This window comes from Chelonus insularis, unplaced genomic scaffold (genome assembly GCF_013357705.1).
Source record: "Chelonus insularis isolate UGA/USDA-ARS -01 unplaced genomic scaffold, ASM1335770v1 contig_128_pilon, whole genome shotgun sequence".
NCBI lineage: Eukaryota > Metazoa > Arthropoda > Insecta > Hymenoptera > Braconidae > Chelonus > Chelonus insularis.
Window position 1 is genome coordinate 834,207 of NW_023276368.1, and position 21,423 is coordinate 855,629.

The following is a 21,423-nucleotide window of genomic DNA, read 5'->3' on the forward strand; positions in this document are numbered from 1 at the left end:
ACACCCAAGAGGTTCCAGCTGAAACGATTCCACTTTTTCTCTCTTTATCATCTACCTCATTTTTTTCTTTCTTCCTTTAGATTAACTTTATCTCTCAATAATCTACCTCATTCACTTTCTTCTCCAATTCTGAGACCAGTAAAACGCTGGCGTAGAGAATTTTTTCCCTGACAAACCAATTGTGAGTTTGAGCAACGAGAATTGAGGTCGTGCTCGATACCAAGTCATTTACAAGTGTTTAATTGAGTATAGTGAAGCCACAGCACGTGCTTTACTAAACGACGTGGTCAATCTCGGATTAGATTGAATTTCGTATAGTAAACGATGATGAGCAATATCGTAGACGTGACCACGTTTGATACAGCATTCACCAATCAAGATGTTTATATCTGTTGCTTTTATCGATGATGGAGGACACAAGGTCGTGGACTGCAACTGCTACTCCAGTTCGAGGTCGAGTATCACGAGAATCCCAAAATAATACCTGGAGTAGTCGTGGCTCTTCTTCAAGACGGCAACGTGGCTCATCTGGACGTGAGTGGCAAGAGGGCAATAGCTATAGAAGAAGAAGAAAAAAACGAAAATCATTGGGTGAAAAAATTGCCGATTGGTTTCGTGCATTTATAGCTTTTCTTTTTAGCAATGTTGGCATCGTTTGTCTTGTTGTCGGATATACCATTGCAGGTGCGTTTATATTTGAAGCTATTGAGGGTACGCACAATCGTAAAACTGGAATTATACATAACGTACCATCATCGAGAAATGAAACTGCTATTCAATTGTGGAAATTAACGACCAAGGTAAAGGAAAAAAAAAAACATTATGATAATATACTTTCACTGCAGAATATTTAACATAAATGCTTATCGACTAAAATCGATCGTAAATAAACTTTTACTTAGGAAAATGTCTTTTCGGAATTAACATGGAAGTCCAAAGTCGATACAATTCTACAGGGATATCAAGATATTGTCATTCAGGCTGGAAAAAATGGATGGGATGGTACGGATTCGAAAGAAGATCGAAAGTGGAGTTTTGCTGGGGCTTTCTTGTACTCTTTAACAGTCATTACAACAATTGGTGAGTGTTTGATTTATTCAGGCATGTCTATCGTCTTCAAGACGAGATCCATAATGATTGCTTTCAAGGTTATGGCAATACGTGCCCCAGAACCATGTGGGGCAAGGTAATTACAATTGGCTACGCCATTGCCGGAATGCCCCTGTTTCTCTTGTACCTGAGCAACATTGGTGATATTCTCGCGAAAAGCTTTAAGTGGACTTACGCCCGTTGCTGTCTATGCAGGTCAGCTTTATCATTCCCTTGCTTGTCTTTCATTTTTTTCTCTTATTACTCTTATTTTGTCTTGTTTTGTAGATGTCGAAAGAGGCCACGTATGCCACGAAACCGGACTACTGGTTCCAGATCATCAAGTCAACCTTGCCAGAAAAACACCTGGCAAGTTAGTATCATCATACTCGATTTGTCTTACAATTACTGAAACTTTTTAATTTTCTTTAGATGGTCAGAATGCAACCAGGCCACGTTGACACCGTTAGTTTAGACAATGAGATCGACTCTGTGTCAAAGACAGCAAGTGGTGATGGAGATGAAGACGAGGACGATGATGATGACGATGAAGATGATGGTGAAACTAGCAGTCATTATGATCCTCAGCAAATTACTGTCCCATTAACTTTATGTCTCAGCATCATGGTTGGGTACGTCACACATTTATCATATCTCACATCATTATCAACTGCATATCTTTTATATTTAATATTATCTTTATTACTTACAGGTACATTTGTGGTGGGGCATTTCTATTTTCTGAATGGGAAGACTGGGATTTCCTTGATGGCTCGTACTTTTGTTTTATCTCTTTGTCAACAATTGGCTTTGGAGATATTGTTCCAGGCGATGAAATTTACTCAAAAGAAGGCATTCAACTTTCCTTTATCTTTTGCTCGATGTATCTTATGCTAGGTGAAAGACAAATAATAATAGAGAAAAAAAAAGAAAATAAGAACTCAGTTTCTCTCAATAAATTAACATATTGATAATGATATTTGTAATTCACAGGTATGGCTCTAATAGCTATGTGTTTCAATTTGATGCAGGAAGAGGTAATAGCAAAAATACGTTCGTTCACGCGATCAGTAAAGCACGTTCTCAGGTGTGACAGATAAACTTGGAAAAGTTTAAATGAATGTACGAGTGATAAATGGCGAGTTCAATATGACCTGACACTCGTAAATAGGTGAGTTCACTCAAGAATATCTTTTCTATATACATATTTGCTGACTATTTATAACACCAACTTATGATGTATTATTGATGTATTCCAGTATGATTGAGGAAGACATCTGGTACTGGCTGATCTCCAATACAAACAATTTAAAAGCAATACGTTTGGATATCTTTATCTCTTTATCATTGATAATTTCCTGATATTTCATATACTACCGGATAACATGGATCCTAAATTCTGGCATCCGGGTCTACGAACAGTCATCATTGAATCTGATATTCTCTTTCCTTTCTACCAGCATGAAACTGTCTCTCAACTATTCTGGCAAAGCTCCAATCTATTCGTATGACCTATCAAGCCAGCATGTACTCAAGTCGTTATCGATGATTATATCACGATGTACCTGTTTAATGGATAATATAGTCGTCTCCCACTTCTTTACTTTTCGGTTCCTCTCTAAAGCTGCATATAAAAAAGAGCAACAGTGCTACACAATGGGTATGCTGAAGGATCTTTTTGATATATCAACTGTGCGCTCATGCGTCCTGGTCCACTCAGTTGTCCTATATATCCACCCCCAGCTTCCGTTCATCAGACTGTCGATTCTGCGCGGATTTCTCCAAGCCTCTCTGCTCCAAAGCATCGTATCAGACGCTCTCGCGATTCTCGCGAGCTTCCCTCTTTCATATACGAATAAATTTAACGTGTCGCAATTGCTTTTGCACCCTCTGTAGTCATTTTTTCCAGTGGCCATGTAGTTCAGTGGCATCTCTAACATGACAAGGGCGTTTTCACGCTTACTATGTGTTACGTGATGATCTTATGTACATTGTAAATTTACTGAACGATCACTTGATGTGCGTGCTACTATTTTTATAATTTATTCAATTAATGACCTAGCAAGAGACGGTGAATGAAGATTTGGCATGAAGCTTGGAAATAATTAGTGGTCAGAAAGTAATTATGTTTGAGTAGAGATAATTGAATGATGAGGTGAGAAATAAACTTCTTGATAAACTTCAGCCTCAATTTCTAGATCTACATATGATACTTTAGTCAATAAGTTTAATATTATTAAGTCATATTGATAAATCGTACGTATATTAGGTAATAAATAATTCATACACTCATGTCTTACCTTTTCTGATTCGTCACTGAATCACTTTTATTATTTAATTATCTTATCTCATTGTAACGATTCACGGTGATTGCCATTTAATCATCTCCGAGCAACGTGATTGGACAGCATGATGAAACGGTTGCTCGTTATACGTTGGTTGTGTGCGAATGAACCGCGATAATCTCAAGAGTTACTAGCCTCAAGGTAGAATTCAGATGTGTATGAAAGCCACTCTTTATTTTTGTTGAGTGATAAAATCACTGATTAAACTCACTGTGATGAAATAATGTAAATAAACTTACTACACTGTTATTCTTATCAGTCTGTTGCCATTTTTATAGGTTATTTTGGTTCATTACTTAGTAATAATAGCACAACTATATTGTATTAATCTATAAATACATTGATAAGTTTACATATGTATTTGCGAAAACAGCATCCCCATATTGTCACGTTGGAGTCTTTCCGTCTCTTCGTATCCCTCTCTTATACAACGGCTATCGATTGCATGCTACTAGAGTTGCCGCTGACGCCACCGCAACTTTTCTAGTTTCCGTCTGTTGCAAACAGTTGATGGAGATTTTGCATTTTTTTTTTTTATTCATAAACAGTCTAATTAACTTGATCATAAAAATAATTCAACACTCATTCTTGTTTATATTTTAAATAAAAATAGTCTGTATTTCTTTTAAGTATTGATAAAAACTGTAAAAAAGTTTTCTTATTGATAAATTGATTAATTGCCATAACTTTATCAATATACAATTACTTCTGTTTGAAACGGTAAAGATTTTATTTGTTATCATTTTTCAATATTATGAAAAGAACAGAATTCCAAGTGCTTGTTTAAATAGTCTTTAATTTATTAAAAATAAATTTTCATTTTATGTAATAATATTGTTCGTCAGATTTTTTTTTTCTATCTAAAATGAAACTCCATAAATTTAAATACAAATGAAAGTATTTTTCTGATCAACATTTATATACTTTATAGTAAATGAAATATAATAATCAGTTTCATTGTTTTCAGAATGAATGAGAATTCCTATGGACATCAGGACAATAGAGCAAAGTTATTTAGACCTCGATCCGATGTTGGATCAGATATCAGAGAAATGTTGGCGCCTGAGACATCAAGGTGTCCCAACTGGTTATTACTTTACATATTATCATCACTGTGGACATCTGATGTGGCAACATTACAACAGCCGTGATAATAAGAATATAAAAATAAAGGGAAATAGATTTAGTTGGTGCCAACAATAATGCAAATAAGTGCCAGTGATTATTATCAGAGAACACCACGATCCTGTCCGGGTCGTCGTGCGTCTCAATTAACTGGTGCAGCATCAAGCACAGCAATCACAAATTCAAACTCAAATACCACTGGAAATGCTACTGAAAATTCATTCAGAATATCGACTACAGTAAAAGCCTCGGAATTGTGGTGTTGTTGTTGCAACTACTCCACAACAAGAAGTACTAAAACACCAGGTTTTCTTGCTTGCCTTGGAATTTGTGTTTTGGTTTTTGGCTACACACTTCTCGGTGCGTTTGCATTTATGGCTCTTGAAGGTGGTTTTAAAATAGTAAGTAAATATAAATGATTAATTGTTTTATAAATAGTTGATTATATTGAATTAATTCAAATAAAAATGTAAAAAAAAAATATTCTGATTAATTAAACAATTGAGTTTATGTAGAAACCATCGATTATTTTATCGATTATATCAATTATTCAATTAAACTGCAAAAAAAAAAAGAAATGATCGACGTTCAAGTCAAATAGATGATTAAAGAAGATGAGACTAAGCTTGCTACATAATTTGATCGTTAGGAATCACCATCTGATGACGCTGCTGCTCGACAATTACGAGCCAATACTGTGGAAAGGTTGTGGGGTATCACCGAGCTTTTAAACGTCCTCTACAAAGAAAATTGGACACGCTTAGCTGAACGCGAGATTCTTGATTTCCAAGAGAAAATGGCACGAAGTCTTAATCACGACCGGTCGTCATTTTCAGTTTATGGAGGAACAATTCAGAGGTCATCAAAAGGCCACGATCGGTTAAAAGACTCGAGGCCAATGAGTGATCGACGATGGACATTTGGCAGTAGTTTGTTATACTCTTTGACTCTTATAACGACTATTGGTACGTAATTTGTTTCATGTTTGATTAATAATGTCGATATCAATTAGCATTTATTTTATAGGGTACGGCAGTGTAGCTCCACGAACCATTTGGGGTCGAGTAATTACAGTGGTCTATGCACTGGCTGGAATACCTCTGATGTTGGTGTACCTAAGCACAATAGGTGATGTTTTTGCTCGTTCATTTCGTCGGTTGTATGGTCGACTCTGTCATCGAAATAACGATTGTGGAAAAAAGCAAAAAAACGCTGGTGGTCAATATTTCGTTTCACAATCAGCTATGTCTGGTTTGATAGGAAAAAGCTATCATCGTTATGACAATCACATTGAAACGACCAAATTTGCTTCTGGTAATTTTTATTCTAGCAAAGACAGTTCTTGTGATGAGCTTGGTGTGCGTGCAACTGGAGGTGCAATTTTACTTGATCGCGATGGACTTGATAATAATCTTTACCTCCATTCAACTTCTTCAAATAACGCGCTCCAGGTATAATTTTCAATAAAATATCACTATTATATAAAAATATCGTAATTGTATACCATCAGAAATTATTATTACATACTTAAATTATTTTTTTTTATTACACAAATATAAGTATTTAGATTTTGCTTCAGCATTCTAACATCGAGTGATTGATTAAGATGATAATCATTTAAAATTTATTATATATATTATTTTATTTATGCAATTTACTAAATTATATTTTACCATACGAACAATTTTACTCAGAAATATGAGGTTTAAAAATAAAATAGTTGAAACATTTGGTTTGATCTTTAAACTTACATATTCTCGCAATACATCACAAAACATATCATTAATGATGATAAATAATATTTTAAAATTTAATTCATAATTACATGGAATAATCTTTATTATCTTTTCATTTCAGGACATGAATTCTGAAAAAAAACATCTCCATGCATGTTCTCAAATGTCTTTAATGCCATCAACTGTTGGATATGGCACTGACACTATTTGTGTTGTGAGAATACCTATCAGTTTGTGTCTTTTGATTATTTTGCTATACGTATGTGCTGGTACATTTATGTTTCATCGTCTAGAAGGATGGAATCTACTTGAAAGTAGTTACTTTTGTTTTACAAGTCTTGGAACCATAGGTTTCGGTGATCTGGTACCAGCAGGCCGAAATGCACCATCAAGGTTGTTAGAAGAGCTAAGTCTTTGTGCTTGCTCTTTATATATACTAGTAGGGATGGGTTTGATAGCGATGTGTTTCAACTTAATGCAAGAAGAAGTTGTACGAGTGGTCCGAGTTTTTGGAAGAACTTGTGGTACTGCAGGAGGAATGACAGCAGGTTCACTTGGAGCAACAGGTTTGATCTTATCTTTAATATGTCAAATTTTTAAAATAGATTTTTGGATAAAATTTAAAATGAAAGGAAAAAATGTTAAAGCTTGATTTTATACTAGTTTAAGAACTTATGACTTTGTTTTTTAACTATTTGGAGGAAATTATTCAATTATTTATTATTATTAAATTTAACAAAAAGCAATGTAATAAAGTTAATTAATAAAATATTTATATAATTTGCAGGATTAAAATCGGAATTGGGAGAAGATGGAAATATTGGTGGAAGTAGTTTGACAGACGGATGTAGACAATCATCAGAACATGATGATAATGGGATTGCTATGTCAATAGTATCTTCATCCTGACAACGTCCATCCAGGAGTTCTGTCGATGATGGAGAACTCCTGGCTCAGCATCGTTTAACAAACAAATTCTCCTCGCCAGAACGTCATTCATTACCACGTAAAAAAACGTCTTCGGATTGTAGAGATTTTGGTGCTGGGTCTTTTTCTCCAACGACTCATATTCAACGTGGAGGTCCCTCATTTGCAAAAAATAGCATTTCACCATTACAACATTTTCATCAGCATCGAGGAGATGGTTGTCACTCTCAGCAAGATGATTCAAATCATTTTGAATATTTTGTACCAAGAAGTGTAAGTGAATTTAATCTTGCAGCAGCATCAGTACAAGATATTGCTGTACCACCTCCAAGTTCTGTGCTCAAGCCGTGCTCTATCATCGCTTCATCACAAACAAAATTGACATCAGGCGTTCAAAGTGGCAATTTGTGCTTAGGACGTTCAACTGTTGAAGGTGGCACCTGTGCAACGAGAAATCGTGAAAAAATGGTGACTTTTGAAGATGAAGGATGTCCTAGTTCAACACCTGCGAGGAAAAATCTATCACCAACATTAGAAAATGTCTTTATGTGACGTTATGACTTTCAACTCATGTATTCATTCACTTTATTCATTACATTTTTACTAAAAAAAAATGCAAATATACTTAAATTAATATTCGATAAAATGCATTTTGGCTGTGCATTAAGCGTATTATGGGTGTTTCTACGTTATCACTGTTATTATTATTATTATCAATTAATCTTAAGCTATATCCCTCAATTTTATTATGTCACTTATTTTACACTGAATAAGGATTATTTAAAAGAAAAAAATTATTATCATTACAAAATACTTTGCTCAAAATTAGTATAGATGTTTCATTAGGTTAATTGTTATTTCGATATTTAATGATTGAAAAAAATTTTTTTGAGAGAAAAAATATTTAATTCTCTTGAACGAATGAATTTATTTTGTAATAAATAATTTTTCTTCAGTGTATTATAAATTAATAAATTACTAAAATATACAAATAAGAATTTCATAAACATTATCAATTTAATATTGTTAATTCCACAATGAAGAGAACGAATAAAATGGCATTAATAAGATAATTTCATATAATCTAAGTGATGAATAATGTGAAAAAAAGAAATAGGCTGTTACATTGATTAAATATCTAATCAAATGCCGTGTCATACAATTAAAGTCGTGATATAATTAAAAAATATTATCAATTGTAACATTATAGTATTGAATAAGAGTAAAGTAATTCAGATTGTTGTACTATGAATCCTATAAATTCAGTAAAATATCGATTTACAAAAATTAATTTAAAAAGATGAATTTATATTATTCATTTTTAAAAATAATTCACAATTCATATTATACACGCATTTATTTGAGCGATTGTAGTAGAAATTCCTTTGGTCTGCATCAACACACAAATATTTCTCACTATAGGTTTGGAATTGAGTAAAGTGGCAGTGGACTGGCAAACTCTCATCTCTTTGTACATCAAATTACATGCCATATTGGTGAAGATTCCTGAAGCAATGAACAGAATGTTATGCTGATATGATATAGGTGAATGCAAGAATGCATTCACCTCTAAATTTAGCTATGAATGGTAACGTGCATTCATCTGTATCTGCATCATCTGGACTACCATCCATTGCTGTTACCACTGAGCAGATGATATCCAATACATGACTTATGATAAAATGAGCCGTACAGAAAAAGATGATTAAAATTATTGGAAAGCAAAGACTCGTTTCCACATTTCCCAAAATCTCATTAACACGATGAGATAACAAATCGCTGTTCATTCTTCTTTTGATGTCAGTAGGTTAATAGTAATACCGAGTTCATGAGAAATTTTTATTTATTCGCCATAGCTTTTTATTTAACACTTATACGTTACTTTTTTTTGAAAAAAATTATGAAAATGTCAGATGTAACATACAAACAAAAGAACGATCAAGAATCAAATTATAGTTACGGTAAATAATAACCTTGTATTTACTTTCTCTTAATCTTCAAAACGTAATAATTTGTAGAACATTGTTTCCATTTATATCATATTTACAATTATATGTAAATCATATTCTATTCTAAAAAAAAACCTATATAAAATTACATTATTGGAGAAAAATTAAAACGAATATGCGAATTAATAATAAATGTTTCAAGTATATGATCTATTTTTTTAAATGTATACTTTTAACTTCATTATTGATTGAACTTGTTTTTAAATTCTTCAAAATTGTTTATATTGATTAAAAGAAATGATTCTTTATCTCTGTTCCATGATTTAGTGTTAATTTATTAAAAAGATAAAAATCACTTATCTACATTTTAGTTAAATTTAATTACCTTAAAATACATGGACTTAAGGTTTCCATAGTTTCAAGAGTCCATCTTCGCTATAGGAGCACAACAGATTTTGGTGTGGATGATGGGCAATACCAATAACGTCTTTTTCATGAATCTTAAATGTTTAAAATATAAAAAATTAATATTATAAAATTATTTTCATAAATAAAGTAAATAATACTTGAAATATATAAATAATTACGTTTAGAGTTCTCTCAAGTTTGCCAGATGATGTTGAGAAACAGTAAAGTACAAAATCTTCTCCAACACAGTAAATAAATTCTCCTCGTGGACTAACAACAGTACAAACAAAGTCACCACCTTCTCGTTTACCGCTAGAGAAAGATCTTACTATCTGACCTTGCATATTCATGATAACAACTGTATTAGACCGATTGCAGACAACAAAATGTTCAGGATTTCTCGGAAGCACATGAACACTATTTACAGTTAAGTCTGCTGCTCCTAATGATTTATACGTTCCAATGCATTCTGTTGATTTCAAGCTCCAAACTTTAACTGTACCATCAGAAGATGCACTAATAATATGGTGTCCATCAGATGCATAAACTACTTCATTAACAAAAGATGAATGACCTCGGAATTCTTTCAATGTTTTCCCGGATTTCAGTCCATGAATTCTAATAGTGTGATCAAATGATGATGTCAATACCTGACCGTTATCTCTACTAAATTGAATACAAGTTACACCCTTAGAATGTGCTTTCTCAAAGCGTCTTAAACATTGACCACTTTGAACTTTCCAAATTTTTATTTTACCATCCTGTGATCCAGTGGCTAACATTTCACTATCACGGCTAAAAGCCATTGATAAAACTGCCTGTTCCATCATCATAAAATCATCTTGCGCTTGATACTTTAGATCTTTTCTTATTTTGCCGGTTGTGAAATTCCATACTTCAATAAAACCATCCACAGCACCAGTAACTAAATATTGACCATCTGGAGAAAATCTTGCACATTCAACATGAGATTTTTGACCGAATTTGATTTGTTTTGATAATTGAGTAGGATATTTTTCGTCTTCTTGATCTCTTACTGCTGCTTTACCTCGGAATAAATCAATAGTTGTACCAGGAGGCAAAAGACCTTGATGTTGTTGCCATTTTAATGCTTGTCCAAGTAATGCTAGTAACCTACTTGATGGTACAACAGATACTTCACCAGATAAAGCATTAGCTATATAAGCTCTACGTTTTTCTTTTGTACTTCCATCTGGATAAGCTTCTCTTGGATCAAAATAAGACCTTGCCAGAAGATTTTCTGCAATAAAAATTCATTTAATCAATGATCAAAACTAGTATTAAAACAATCTTTGTGAATAAAAATTTATTTACCTAAGTGAATATATCTTTCAGGTTCTTGTTGTTTCATCATAATCATAGGATCTGTCTGTCTGAGAAGAGATCTGGCAGCACCTAATTCTCTTAATTCAATTAATTCTAATACTACTTGCTCGTATAAATCAATTAATTTTTTATCTGGAAGTTTTAAAGATTGTATAGCTTTGAGTACTGTATCCCAATGGCCATTGTTTATATCCGCAACAAAACCATCTACACTGTCAACAGTATTCAGTGATACTCCAGTTTCTTCCTGAACATGGAATAAAATATTATTAAAAGCCAATTTATTAAATATATCATCATTATTACTTATATTTAAATTTACCTGAAGTGTTTGCAAAGTTTTTACTAAATTCGATTCTTTTAAATACTGTTGAATTAACCGTATAACGCTGAAAAATAAAAATCATAAATATTTGATAAACAATATACTTTAATTGGCGTCTATAATTGTTAAACTTTCGGAACAATATTTACTCTGCTGATTCAATTTCGATGGACATGTTGGTGATATATAATTATAAATTCAGTTTGAAATTCTCTGTTAAAGTTGTAGTTTCTGAATCAACGCAATAAACAATTTATCCTTGAATTAAAAAATAAACAAAAATTGTGATTGTTCATTGATTATAATCGTGAGGTTATGATAACAATTAGAATGTTTATTACACAAAATACATTATTTAACATAGACGTCTAATTTTTAGAATTTTTTAGCACAAAATGAATAAAATACATGAGGTGACTGCATGTGGCGCTATAGTTGACGTGTGTACATTTGACTTTATCGACGGTGTAAATCAATAACATTGTTAATCAAAACAGTGTTATAAATAAAATTATGTAAATAAATATTTAAAATTTTTTATGAAAAATATTTTTAAAAAATAAATATTACAAAAACAACATTTTTTAAATAAATTTCTAATGAATATTCATTACACATATTAGAATTTGAAATTAACTTGAGTTCAGTATTCGCTTCCGATTGTCTTTTTCTTTGCTGCATCTTCTCTAATACACGAGGTGAAAAATTATTCTCCAAATAATAAATAATGCTTTGCAATTTTATCTCACAAGATCGAATATTACTTAAATTTCTATTTAGTTAAAAGAATAAAATGTTTATTATTAATATTACTTTCTTTTTTTTTATAAAAGTCTGTAGATAAATAACAACTAACGACATGTGTCAAACTTAACCTATTTTACGCTCCAACTTCATATTTTTTAACACAACTATATTATTGTTCATAAATTATTTTTTAATTTATCTTCAATTAAAAATTGATTTTCAAGTCTATTGACATGGATATAAATTAATCATATCGATAATCATTTTCAGATCAGCATGTCGTCCCACTTGAATTGGATGATAGTCCGCAACAACAATGCTTTCTTATTAAAAAAAAGAAATATCAATAAACCCTTCTCAACGGTAAGCCTTAATTATATACAAAAAACTAATAATTGTAACAAATGAACTAAAATTTCTTTATTTTAGGAACCCAATAATCTGACTAACCTAAGCAGCTATCGCTACTCTGGATTGGTTCACAGAAAAACAGTGGGTGTCGTTGATACTCCTGATAAAAAAGGCTTTACTGTTGTCTACAAAAAACCCAAATCTGTTATGAAACCAGCAAAAGCTACTATCCGAAGGACTATGAAGGCTGGAGCTCGAAGATCATTGTATAAGCTGAAGAACTTATTGTCATGCAATAAATATCGTCGTGATCTTATCAAGGTTTGAAAGAAAATATTATCATGATTATTATTGTGTTTATAAAATAAATTTGTTAAAAATTGTATCACTTTAATTTGAATATTATTTTTAATTTTCAACTTAAATATTTTATAATACATTTATCTGATTAATGATTTCATTTACAGCCTGCTCTTCGCCGTGCAAGTGCTGTTCTTCGGTCACAGAAGCCTTTACCAGCTAAGAAAACTAGAGCACCTAAAAAAGCTGATTAATTATTGAGTTTCTATAATAAAATACTTTAAAAAAAAAATTAAAGAACTCACAATAATAGTAGAGCAAAACTAGTTAGGTAACATCTGTTACTCATTACATCGCTAATATTTCCGGGATAAAATTATCATTTGGTTACATAGTAACAGTATAAATTATACTGTTAACTTGTTTTGTTCTACTGTCAAGTGAGTTGTCATTATTTTTCATTTACGCATAAATTCGAATTACAGTTCTATAAGATTATTGGAAAATCTCAGGTAATATTATTTTTCAATTAAACATTGTGCATAATCAACATTAAATTAATTTATAAATTTTTTCAACAGGCAATACCTTGAGTGGTTATCAACTATTAATATTTATTAAGGTAAGCTGGTCTGGATAAAATTTTTTTTAAATTAGTAATTAGAAATCTATGATGAATCATGCAACCACCAAGATCTATGAATGCCATGATTTTGACGTATTTGCTATCTGAAGTACATTTTAAGATAATTAAAATATTAATTTTCTTCCTATTTTCATTAACAAAAGTTTATTATTTTTACAGATCAATTAATAAAAAAATTATCCAACGCCATTGTCAATTCTTCTTTTATAAAAATCCAATGAACTAAAATTTTTAAAAGATTTCTGCATCATTAATCATCTATTCAGGTATGACAGTATATTAAAATTATTTAAATACTTGAAATTGTTTTTTAAATATTCTAAGAATTAATACAATACTTATTTGTCTACCTATTTGTTATGGTAATTGAAAAATGACGTTCATTCAAACCATAAAATTTTTTTTTTCATTTAAAAGATTAGTTTTAAAAATTGCTAAGAAACTAATTCACTATTTCTGTATGATGATTCAAGCAAACCACCAAGATCTATGAATGCCATGATTTTTTATTTGCTACTCTGAATATTCTTTGTTTTAGCTATTAGTCAAATAACTATTTCTGTAATGTATATAATAAATAAAATATATTCTGTTTGCAGGTCCAATGGGCGTGAAGAGACAAAGAACATAGCCACTCTATTGTTTGATCTTTCTAATCAGGTACATCCATTTATTGTTATTTTCTGGTTGATTTGTTTTAGAATATATTAATTAAATATTCAATTCATGATGAAACTTTAACCACCAAGATCTCTGAGTGCTATGATTATTACTTGTATTTGCTATCTGATGTATTTTTTCAAATAATTTATTTTTTTTGCCTATTATCCTTATTAGTTAAAAATGGAATTTTGCATTTTTTATAGATAAAAAAATCCAGATCCAGCAGCTCATCAATTCCTCAGCATGATGAAATGATATCAAATAAATCTACAAATGTATGATTAAAAAAAATAAAGTGAATTTTTTTATCCAAGATAATCACACTTTTGATATGTTTATTACTCCTAAGGTTGAAATAACTACTTGACGTTCATGGCCATTTTATGATCGAGGTTGATGTCAAGACTATTCTCTGGATTGACCGTAGAAACTTGTAGTTGTGAAGGTCATTTAATTAAAAATATTCTTTTATCTTTTTTAACAATTTGAACTCGTCGTCCTTCCATCGAAATTGTTTAATACGTATCTTTCCGCAAAATATAATGAAAATTGATTACTTAGACATCATTTAAACAATAAGAATAGATATTAATTAATTTTAAAATTAATTATAGTTTACATTCGTTCATGAATATTCGAATCTTTTGAATCACTTAATTCATAATGGAAAATATTCCATTGATTTGTTTCAAAGTTTATTTATTTATTCATTGACAATAACATTTGTAAATAGTATAGCAAATAAAACTAAGTATTGTAATATTAAAATTTTCTATGTAACATAGCTTATCACAAAAATATGTACTTATTAATTAGATAAATTTGTATAAGCCTTATACAAAGTTTAAGTTTTGTTCTAACTCATCGTGTAAGACTAAAATTACGGTAAACAGTGATTCATATCCAAGCATTGAAATCTCCCATTATTGCAAAAGGCAAAAAAAAGCAAACATCAATCATATGTGTGTACAGCTAATAAGATTTTATGTATTTATATATTTCCAGATTTCGCAATATTGGCGTAGACATATTTTTCATCTTTCAGTTCTTAGATTATTTCAAAATTTAAAAAACTATACAAATAACAGTGATGCTGACAATTATTTATGTAAATTAAAACAAAGAATAAATATTAAGAATTGTTTTTAATTTTTTATTTTGAATAAATTTTCTCAAAATACCCTGGGTTCTATTAATGATGATGAATGGTTCATTATAATTAGCAACAAAAAATCATTGCAAAAAGCTGACATAAACCTTCAAAATCATTTGTATTATTCATGGAATAAGTATGTCATAATAATTTTTTATCATTTAAATTTATCCATCATAAATCATAGAGAAATAACAATTTCAATCATCTAAAGTATGACTTTAATTGAACAATTAGTAAAAAAAAAATTGAAAATTTTAATTATTAACATCAGAATAAAAAGTTAATAATTCAAATTAACATTTTATCTAACAGTAATAAACAAAACAATTGATTTTTTTCGAATATAAATCGCAATGTTTATATAATTGATGATTCATATTTTTCATCATGGGCTAACAAAAAAGTACAGGAAGAAAAAGTTAACGATAAAAAATCCTAACGTCATTGACGCTCGTGTGATCAAGTCTCAAAGTGGATTTCTTGATGTATTATATGTATATGTCTCATCAGTATGCTGGACGATAGTGCGAATAATACAAACAAGTCTCAGTCAAAGGTAGCTATGAGCAATCAGCGAAAGAGTTCGACGAATTAGGACCTTCCAAGCCATCAGCAGGTATAAAGGTGGAGGGTACACAGCTTCCCAGCATCAGTTACAGTTTTGTCGTCGCCTTACACTCGCCAATATGAAGGTAATGACATGCATCTTTACATTTGCTTTCTTGTCGTTTTCTTATATAATATAATATACCAAATAATTTATTAATATATTATAATAATTATTTACTATTTTCAAATAGTTAATATCTAATGTGTGTTTATTTGTTAAAATTTCATCTTTAAAAAATAGTTTTACTTATTTTTAAAAACTCTAATATATTTATTCACATTTAAATGATCGAGACGAAAAAGATCTACTTATTTTTAATCAGTTTTATCAAAGTGGAAATAAATATTTATTATTAATCATCAAAAATTAACTTTCATATAATGTGACATTAATTAACTCAAAAAAATAAATTTAAAATGGTTAAATCACAAAATCTGTGGAAACATTAGTGTTGACGTAAGAAAATAAAAAAAATCAATTAACATTTAAGAGTAAATACCATGTTTACTAAAATAAATATGATTATTAATTTGTTTTTTTTTAACAGTTAGCTAAAATTGATTTATAATAAAATTAATTTATTCATATTATAATTACATTGTAATATTTACGCTAGTCTTGAAACTGATCAACAGTTATAACATTTGAAATTCCAATTAGATTTGAATATTTAATCTTTCTTTGATAGTTAGAAATACATTCTCACTTTATGAATATTTTTTTTGTTGATATAAATTAATAATTACTTGTATTATTATTATTATAGATTGCAATTGTATTCTTGGCTGTAGTGGCCATTGCTTTGGCTCGTCCTGATGATAAAATGTACACTACCAAATACGACAACATCGATGTTGATGGTATCCTTGCCAGCAATCGTTTGTTAAATAATTACGTAAATTGTTTGATGGACAAAGGACCTTGTTCTCCAGAAGGAAAAGAATTAAAAAGTAAATATTCTTACATGAATATTTATTAAATTAACGTAACAATTTGTCAGAAAAATAATATATTTTTCTTTGAATTTAGGCCTCTTGCCTGATGCTCTTGAAAGTGAATGCAAAAAATGCAGTGAAAAACAGAAAGCTGCAAGTGAAAAAGTTATTCGATTCTTAGTCAATGAGGTATGATTATTTAAAAAATATTATTTATTTTCTTTCTAGTATTTATTCATTCAGTTTATTATGTATCTTACTTAATCAGTTACGCATTCGCGTATTTTACGCTCACTTGTGATTGTTACATCGATAAACAGGAGGAAACTACTCCTTTCCAAGTACTAAACTTGTTTAACTTTCACATGCCCTAGTTTTAAACACGATCGTGGGTAATCCCAAAAGCTTCCACGCACAATTTCATGTTGCTGAAATAATAATAAATGACATATATTATTATGAATTCAATTTAATTGAGATTTATTAGAGTAATTAATTAGAATAATATTTTAATATTTTAATATTATTTTTCAGCGTCCTGAATTATGGAACAAACTTGCTGGCAAATATGATCCAGAAGGTGTATACAAGAAGAAGTACGAAAACCAAGCTAAAGCTAGTGGTATTAATGTTTAAACAGGAGAATAAATGAAAAAAAATTCAACGAAAGCTATTAAATATTTTTCGGAGTAAATTAAATGTTATTGTGTATAAATTTTTGATGATTAATTATTAAGAATATATCTTATGTTGCATGATAAATGTACTTATTTTTTGTTGAAAACTCCAATAAAAACTATTTGTTCTATAAATTACAGTAAATTATTTTTACACAGTTGCCTTTTTTATTTTCACATGTATTTAATGCTTCTGAATATTTTTATAATTATTTGATAATTTAAAAATTTCAATCAAAATATAATTTAAAAAATCATTATGTTATTATCATTATTGCTTATTTACTGACTAGATAATTATATTATAATACAAGCAATTTTTTTTTTATTAAAGTTCTTATAATCAAAAATTTATATCTAATAATTGTTTAATCATTTAAATTATCTTGAATGTGATGATGAAATCTATTTCTAAATAATTACCTCAACGCATAACCTATTCATTCACTGTAAAATAATAATAATAAAAACTTCTTTTAATTAAAAACAATAAAAACTTACAAATTGTTTTTTTTTAAAGCTTAAAGAACCTTTGTTGACATTAGTTGTAACGAACAAAAGATGCAGTCAATGGAGTGTATTGACATACAATAAAGGAGGAGAATTGTGATTAATTAGAATTATTTATTATTTAAATAAACAAACGATCCATAAATGTTAAGCAATTGAATAATAGAACATAGGAATTAGAATAAAATGCTTCAATCTTGTGAAGAACGCTTGCTAACCGTTAAATTAAATTATCCAGTCTTCGGGTTCTCGACTTGACCGCTTGTGGCGCTGCGGCTTGCCCATGAGGACGCAGGCATGACAAATAACCTCAAATACAAAAAACAATTATTACTTAGTGTCTAATAATTTTACAATGAGTATTGATAATAAAAAAATGGCAAAACCTCAAGGAAAGAAGAAAAAAGTGAATGTATATCAAAAGAAAAAGTCAATTCCTGAATCAAAAATCATCGAAGAACTTCAAGCAAAATATAAATCAGTAAGTAAAGAACTATAAACACTCAATACTTTATCAATAATTGTAAAATAAATAATTATTAATAAACATAATGTTTTTATTTATTTTAGATCGATGAAACTAAGATTAAAAAATTCTCTGATTTTCCACTTTCGTCAAAAACTCTTGATGGACTTTCAAAACATAAATATATAGCACCAACAGACATTCAGAAGCAAAGTATTGGATTAGCTCTCGCTGGCAATGATATTTTAGGAGCTGCTAAGACTGGTAGTGGAAAAACTCTAGCTTTTCTTATTCCGGTATGTAGTATAATATTGAAATAAATACACTATGATAAATTTTATTCATAAATTAACTATTTCAGATACTAGAAAAACTCTACTGCATGCAATGGAGTAGGTTAGATGGTATTGGAGCGCTTGTAATCACTCCAACTCGTGAATTAGCATACCAAATTTATGAAACTCTGAGAAAAGTTGGAATACATCATGATTTTTCGGCTGGTTTAATTATTGGCGGCATGGACTTGAATTTTGAAAAGAACCGCTTAGATAAGTGTAATATAATAATTGGCACTCCTGGAAGAATTCTACAGCATATGGATAACAATCCTCTGTTTAACTGTACCTCGATGAAGATTCTCGTTCTAGATGAAGCTGATAGATGTTTAGATATGGGTTTTCAAGCTTCCATGAATGCTATTATCGAAAATTTACCTCCAGAAAGACAGACTCTATTATTCTCTGCTACTCAAACTAAATCGGTCAAAGATTTAGCAAGACTAAGTCTAAAAGATCCAATGTATGTTTCTGTTCATGAACATGCAAAGCATGTTACTCCTGAAGGACTTCAACAGAGCTATGTTATCTGTAATCTAGAAGATAAAATGGCAATGCTATGGTCTTTTATTAAATATCATCCTAAACAAAAAATCATAGTTTTTTTCGCTACTTGTAAGCAAGCGAAATACGTTTATGAAGTTTTTTGTAAACTGTATCCAAATGCGTCCAGATTAATGGCACTATATGGAACTATTCCTCAATGGAGAAGAGTGAAAATTTATGAAAAATTTCATCATAAACAGATTGCTGTACTTTTTGCAACAGATATTGCTTCACGAGGATTAGGTAATTATTTTGATTATATACAATATTGAACAAATGAAAATAAAAATTTTATTTTTGTAGATTTCCCAGCTGTTCATTGGGTAGTTCAAATGGACTGTCCGGAAGATACTAATGCTTACATTCATAGAGCAGGAAGAACTGCACGGTTTCAAGAAAATGGTGAATCTCTCCTAGTTTTATTACCAAGTGAGGAAAAAATGGTTGATAAATTAATTGAACGAAAAATTCCAATTAACAAAATAAGGTAAATTAATTATTGAATTCGTTTTTGGTTAAAAGACTTAGAATTGTTTATGTAATATTTTTTGATGTTCTTACAGCATTAATCCAAATAAATTACATTCTCCTCATCATAAGCTTGAAGCTTTTCTTGTCCGAGATGTTAGTTTAAAGGAATCAGCTCAAAGAGCATTTGTTGCTTATGTAAAATCAGTCTTCTTGATGAAAGACAAAGAAATTTTTAATGTTCATGCATTGGATACTGCCTCTTATGCCAGGTAATATATCGTGAATATTAAAAATAAATAATAAAATCTATCATGATTCTTCGTTTAATACATTCATATTATTTTAGATCTCTAGGTTTAGCTGTTCCTCCAAGATTACGATTTATACAAAGACGGCAAAAAGAGGCTAAACAGGAAGATGACCAAGCAAAAGATAATAAATCAACTGAAGAAGATAATTTAAGTGAAAAAATGCTAAAAAATCAAACATTATCAGATCATGAAAATTCTGATAATGATTCTAATGAAAAGGAAAATAACCAAGAAGAGTCTAGTGATGATGAAAAAGAAATTCCAATGTCTCAGAATATAAGAAAACCACTTTCTGGTGGTTTAACATTTTTCGATGATAATGGTAATTACCTTACAACTTTGGAATAATTAATTTCAATAGAAGCTATTGTTGTCAAACTTTGTCAAAAAATTATTAAACATATAAATTTCTTTCTACAGACAGCAGTGATGATGAAGACATTTTGACAGTTAAGCGAAAAAATATTCAAATTGAAGATTATCCAGAAGAATCAGTTAATAATGACGGTGAAGGAATTGAAAGCACGATAAAGAATAAGAAAATAGTGACAAAAGCTGCAGTTGCTAAGAAAATATTACGTAAAAAAATTCTACCCAATAAAAAAACAACTTTCGATGACGAAGGAAATGTAATTAGAATTACAATATATTTATTAAGTAATTTAATAATTAAGTTGATTTATCAAATGAATATTTTATTTTTTTAGGAAGTAATTGATTCAATGAAATCGAAACTATCTGACTTAGGAAGGCAATATGAAAATGCAGCAAGTTCTGGTATCAATATAGAGGAAGCTAAAAAAATTCTTCGTGAAGAGGATAAGTTTGATAAACAAAGATTCCGAGAGAAGATAAAACAAAAGCATAAGGAAGAAAAACGAAAACTCAAAGAGCAAAGAAGGAAACTAGAAGGTGACGATAGACAAGAACATGATGAATATGAAGAATATCAAGTAAGATTAGGGCGTAATAGTGACAGTGAATCAGATTCTGAGAGTCAAGCAGGTGACTCTGATCCTGATCAAATTCATGGGCCTAAAAACCAGTCGAGTGATAATGAATCTGATGATGATAATAACGATGATCCTAACAACGAAGAAGAAAGTGAAATTGATGAAGAAATCCACAGGTATCATATTTATAGAAATCAATTTCTTTTAAGGAATAAAAATTCATACTGACTTTATTAATTTTTATTCGCTTTTATTTATAGGCCACCAAAAAGGAAATTATTGACACAAGACAACTATAAAAAGAAAAAGCAAAGGATAAAAATATTAGAGAATACTGATTTAACAATGGCAGAAGAATTGGCCCTGCAATTGTTGAAAAAATAATAATATTAATTTAATTTAATTAATAAATATTTTCATCAAAAATTTGTATAGCATCGTATATGAATAATAAATTACTAAATATTACTATCTAAAATTATATAACTTTAATTC

At 29.9% G+C, this 21,423-nt stretch overlaps 5 protein-coding genes and 1 long non-coding RNA gene across 11 annotated transcripts; 5 read left to right on the top strand and 1 right to left on the bottom strand.

Annotated features, from left to right (window-relative positions):
* The first annotated feature begins 19 nt into the window (after positions 1-19).
* Positions 20-8,281, top strand: LOC118069414 (potassium channel subfamily K member 18-like). Of its 5 annotated transcripts, XR_004690619.1 has the most exons (9): positions 20-800; positions 903-1,080; positions 1,149-1,305; positions 1,378-1,462; positions 1,522-1,721; positions 1,802-1,986; positions 2,083-2,260; positions 2,349-3,244; positions 4,402-4,622. XR_004690619.1 is itself a non-coding variant. In XM_035087510.1 (6 exons), exons 2-6 carry the CDS (start codon positions 4,637-4,639, stop codon positions 7,202-7,204), a joined length of 1,632 nt encoding a protein of 543 aa, XP_034943401.1. In that variant the 5' UTR covers positions 2,358-4,154; positions 4,402-4,636; the 3' UTR covers positions 7,205-8,281. The 5 variants fall into 5 exon arrangements, 4 of the variants coding, with proteins under 4 accessions (XP_034943401.1, XP_034943411.1, XP_034943392.1 ...); XM_035087510.1 differs by lacking the exons at positions 20-800; positions 903-1,080; positions 1,149-1,305; ... (2 more) ...; positions 1,802-1,986; positions 2,083-2,260 and adding exons at positions 5,209-5,524; positions 5,586-6,010; positions 6,417-6,861; positions 7,083-8,281 and having other exon boundaries at positions 2,358-4,154; positions 4,402-4,960; XM_035087520.1 differs by lacking the exons at positions 20-800; positions 903-1,080; positions 1,149-1,305; ... (2 more) ...; positions 1,802-1,986; positions 2,083-2,260 and adding exons at positions 5,209-5,524; positions 5,586-6,010; positions 6,417-6,861; positions 7,083-8,281 and having other exon boundaries at positions 2,358-3,659; positions 4,402-4,960.
* Positions 8,282-8,544: 263 nt separating this feature from the next.
* On the bottom strand, positions 8,545-11,690 carry Smu1 (Smu1 spliceosomal factor). Of its 2 annotated transcripts, XM_035087543.1 has the most exons (6): positions 11,401-11,690; positions 11,249-11,315; positions 10,915-11,173; positions 9,759-10,840; positions 9,557-9,671; positions 8,545-8,728 (listed from the first exon to the last, which is right to left on the bottom strand). In XM_035087543.1, exons 1-5 carry the CDS (start codon positions 11,424-11,426, stop codon positions 9,573-9,575), a joined length of 1,533 nt encoding a protein of 510 aa, XP_034943434.1. In that variant the 5' UTR covers positions 11,427-11,690; the 3' UTR covers positions 8,545-8,728; positions 9,557-9,572. The 2 variants fall into 2 exon arrangements, with proteins under 2 accessions (XP_034943434.1, XP_034943440.1); XM_035087549.1 differs by lacking the exon at positions 8,545-8,728 and having other exon boundaries at positions 9,482-9,671.
* A 119-nt stretch (positions 11,691-11,809) lies between these two features.
* Positions 11,810-12,941, top strand: RpL28 (ribosomal protein L28). Its single transcript, XM_035087587.1, has 4 exons — positions 11,810-11,949; positions 12,269-12,361; positions 12,428-12,670; positions 12,817-12,941. Exons 2-4 carry the CDS (start codon positions 12,275-12,277, stop codon positions 12,901-12,903), a joined length of 417 nt encoding a protein of 138 aa, XP_034943478.1. The 5' UTR covers positions 11,810-11,949; positions 12,269-12,274; the 3' UTR covers positions 12,904-12,941.
* Positions 12,942-13,286: 345 nt separating this feature from the next.
* LOC118069470 (uncharacterized) lies at positions 13,287-14,276 on the top strand. Its single transcript, XR_004690629.1, has 3 exons — positions 13,287-13,561; positions 13,895-13,955; positions 14,162-14,276. It is a non-coding gene; the product is annotated as an uncharacterized lncRNA (long non-coding RNA).
* A 1,374-nt stretch (positions 14,277-15,650) lies between these two features.
* LOC118069459 (ejaculatory bulb-specific protein 3-like) lies at positions 15,651-17,421 on the top strand. The gene is made up of 4 exons (XM_035087598.1): positions 15,651-15,806; positions 16,491-16,674; positions 16,754-16,848; positions 17,194-17,421. The coding sequence occupies exons 1-4, from the start codon at positions 15,801-15,803 to the stop codon at positions 17,293-17,295; spliced, it is 387 nt and encodes a 128-aa protein (XP_034943489.1). The 5' UTR covers positions 15,651-15,800; the 3' UTR covers positions 17,296-17,421.
* Positions 17,422-18,124: 703 nt separating this feature from the next.
* Positions 18,125-21,406, top strand: LOC118069383 (probable ATP-dependent RNA helicase DDX10). The gene is made up of 9 exons (XM_035087456.1): positions 18,125-18,327; positions 18,417-18,608; positions 18,674-19,436; positions 19,497-19,680; positions 19,757-19,933; positions 20,011-20,297; positions 20,396-20,604; positions 20,683-21,104; positions 21,189-21,406. The coding sequence occupies exons 1-9, from the start codon at positions 18,202-18,204 to the stop codon at positions 21,310-21,312; spliced, it is 2,484 nt and encodes an 827-aa protein (XP_034943347.1). The 5' UTR covers positions 18,125-18,201; the 3' UTR covers positions 21,313-21,406.
* The last annotated feature ends 17 nt before the right edge of the window (positions 21,407-21,423 follow it).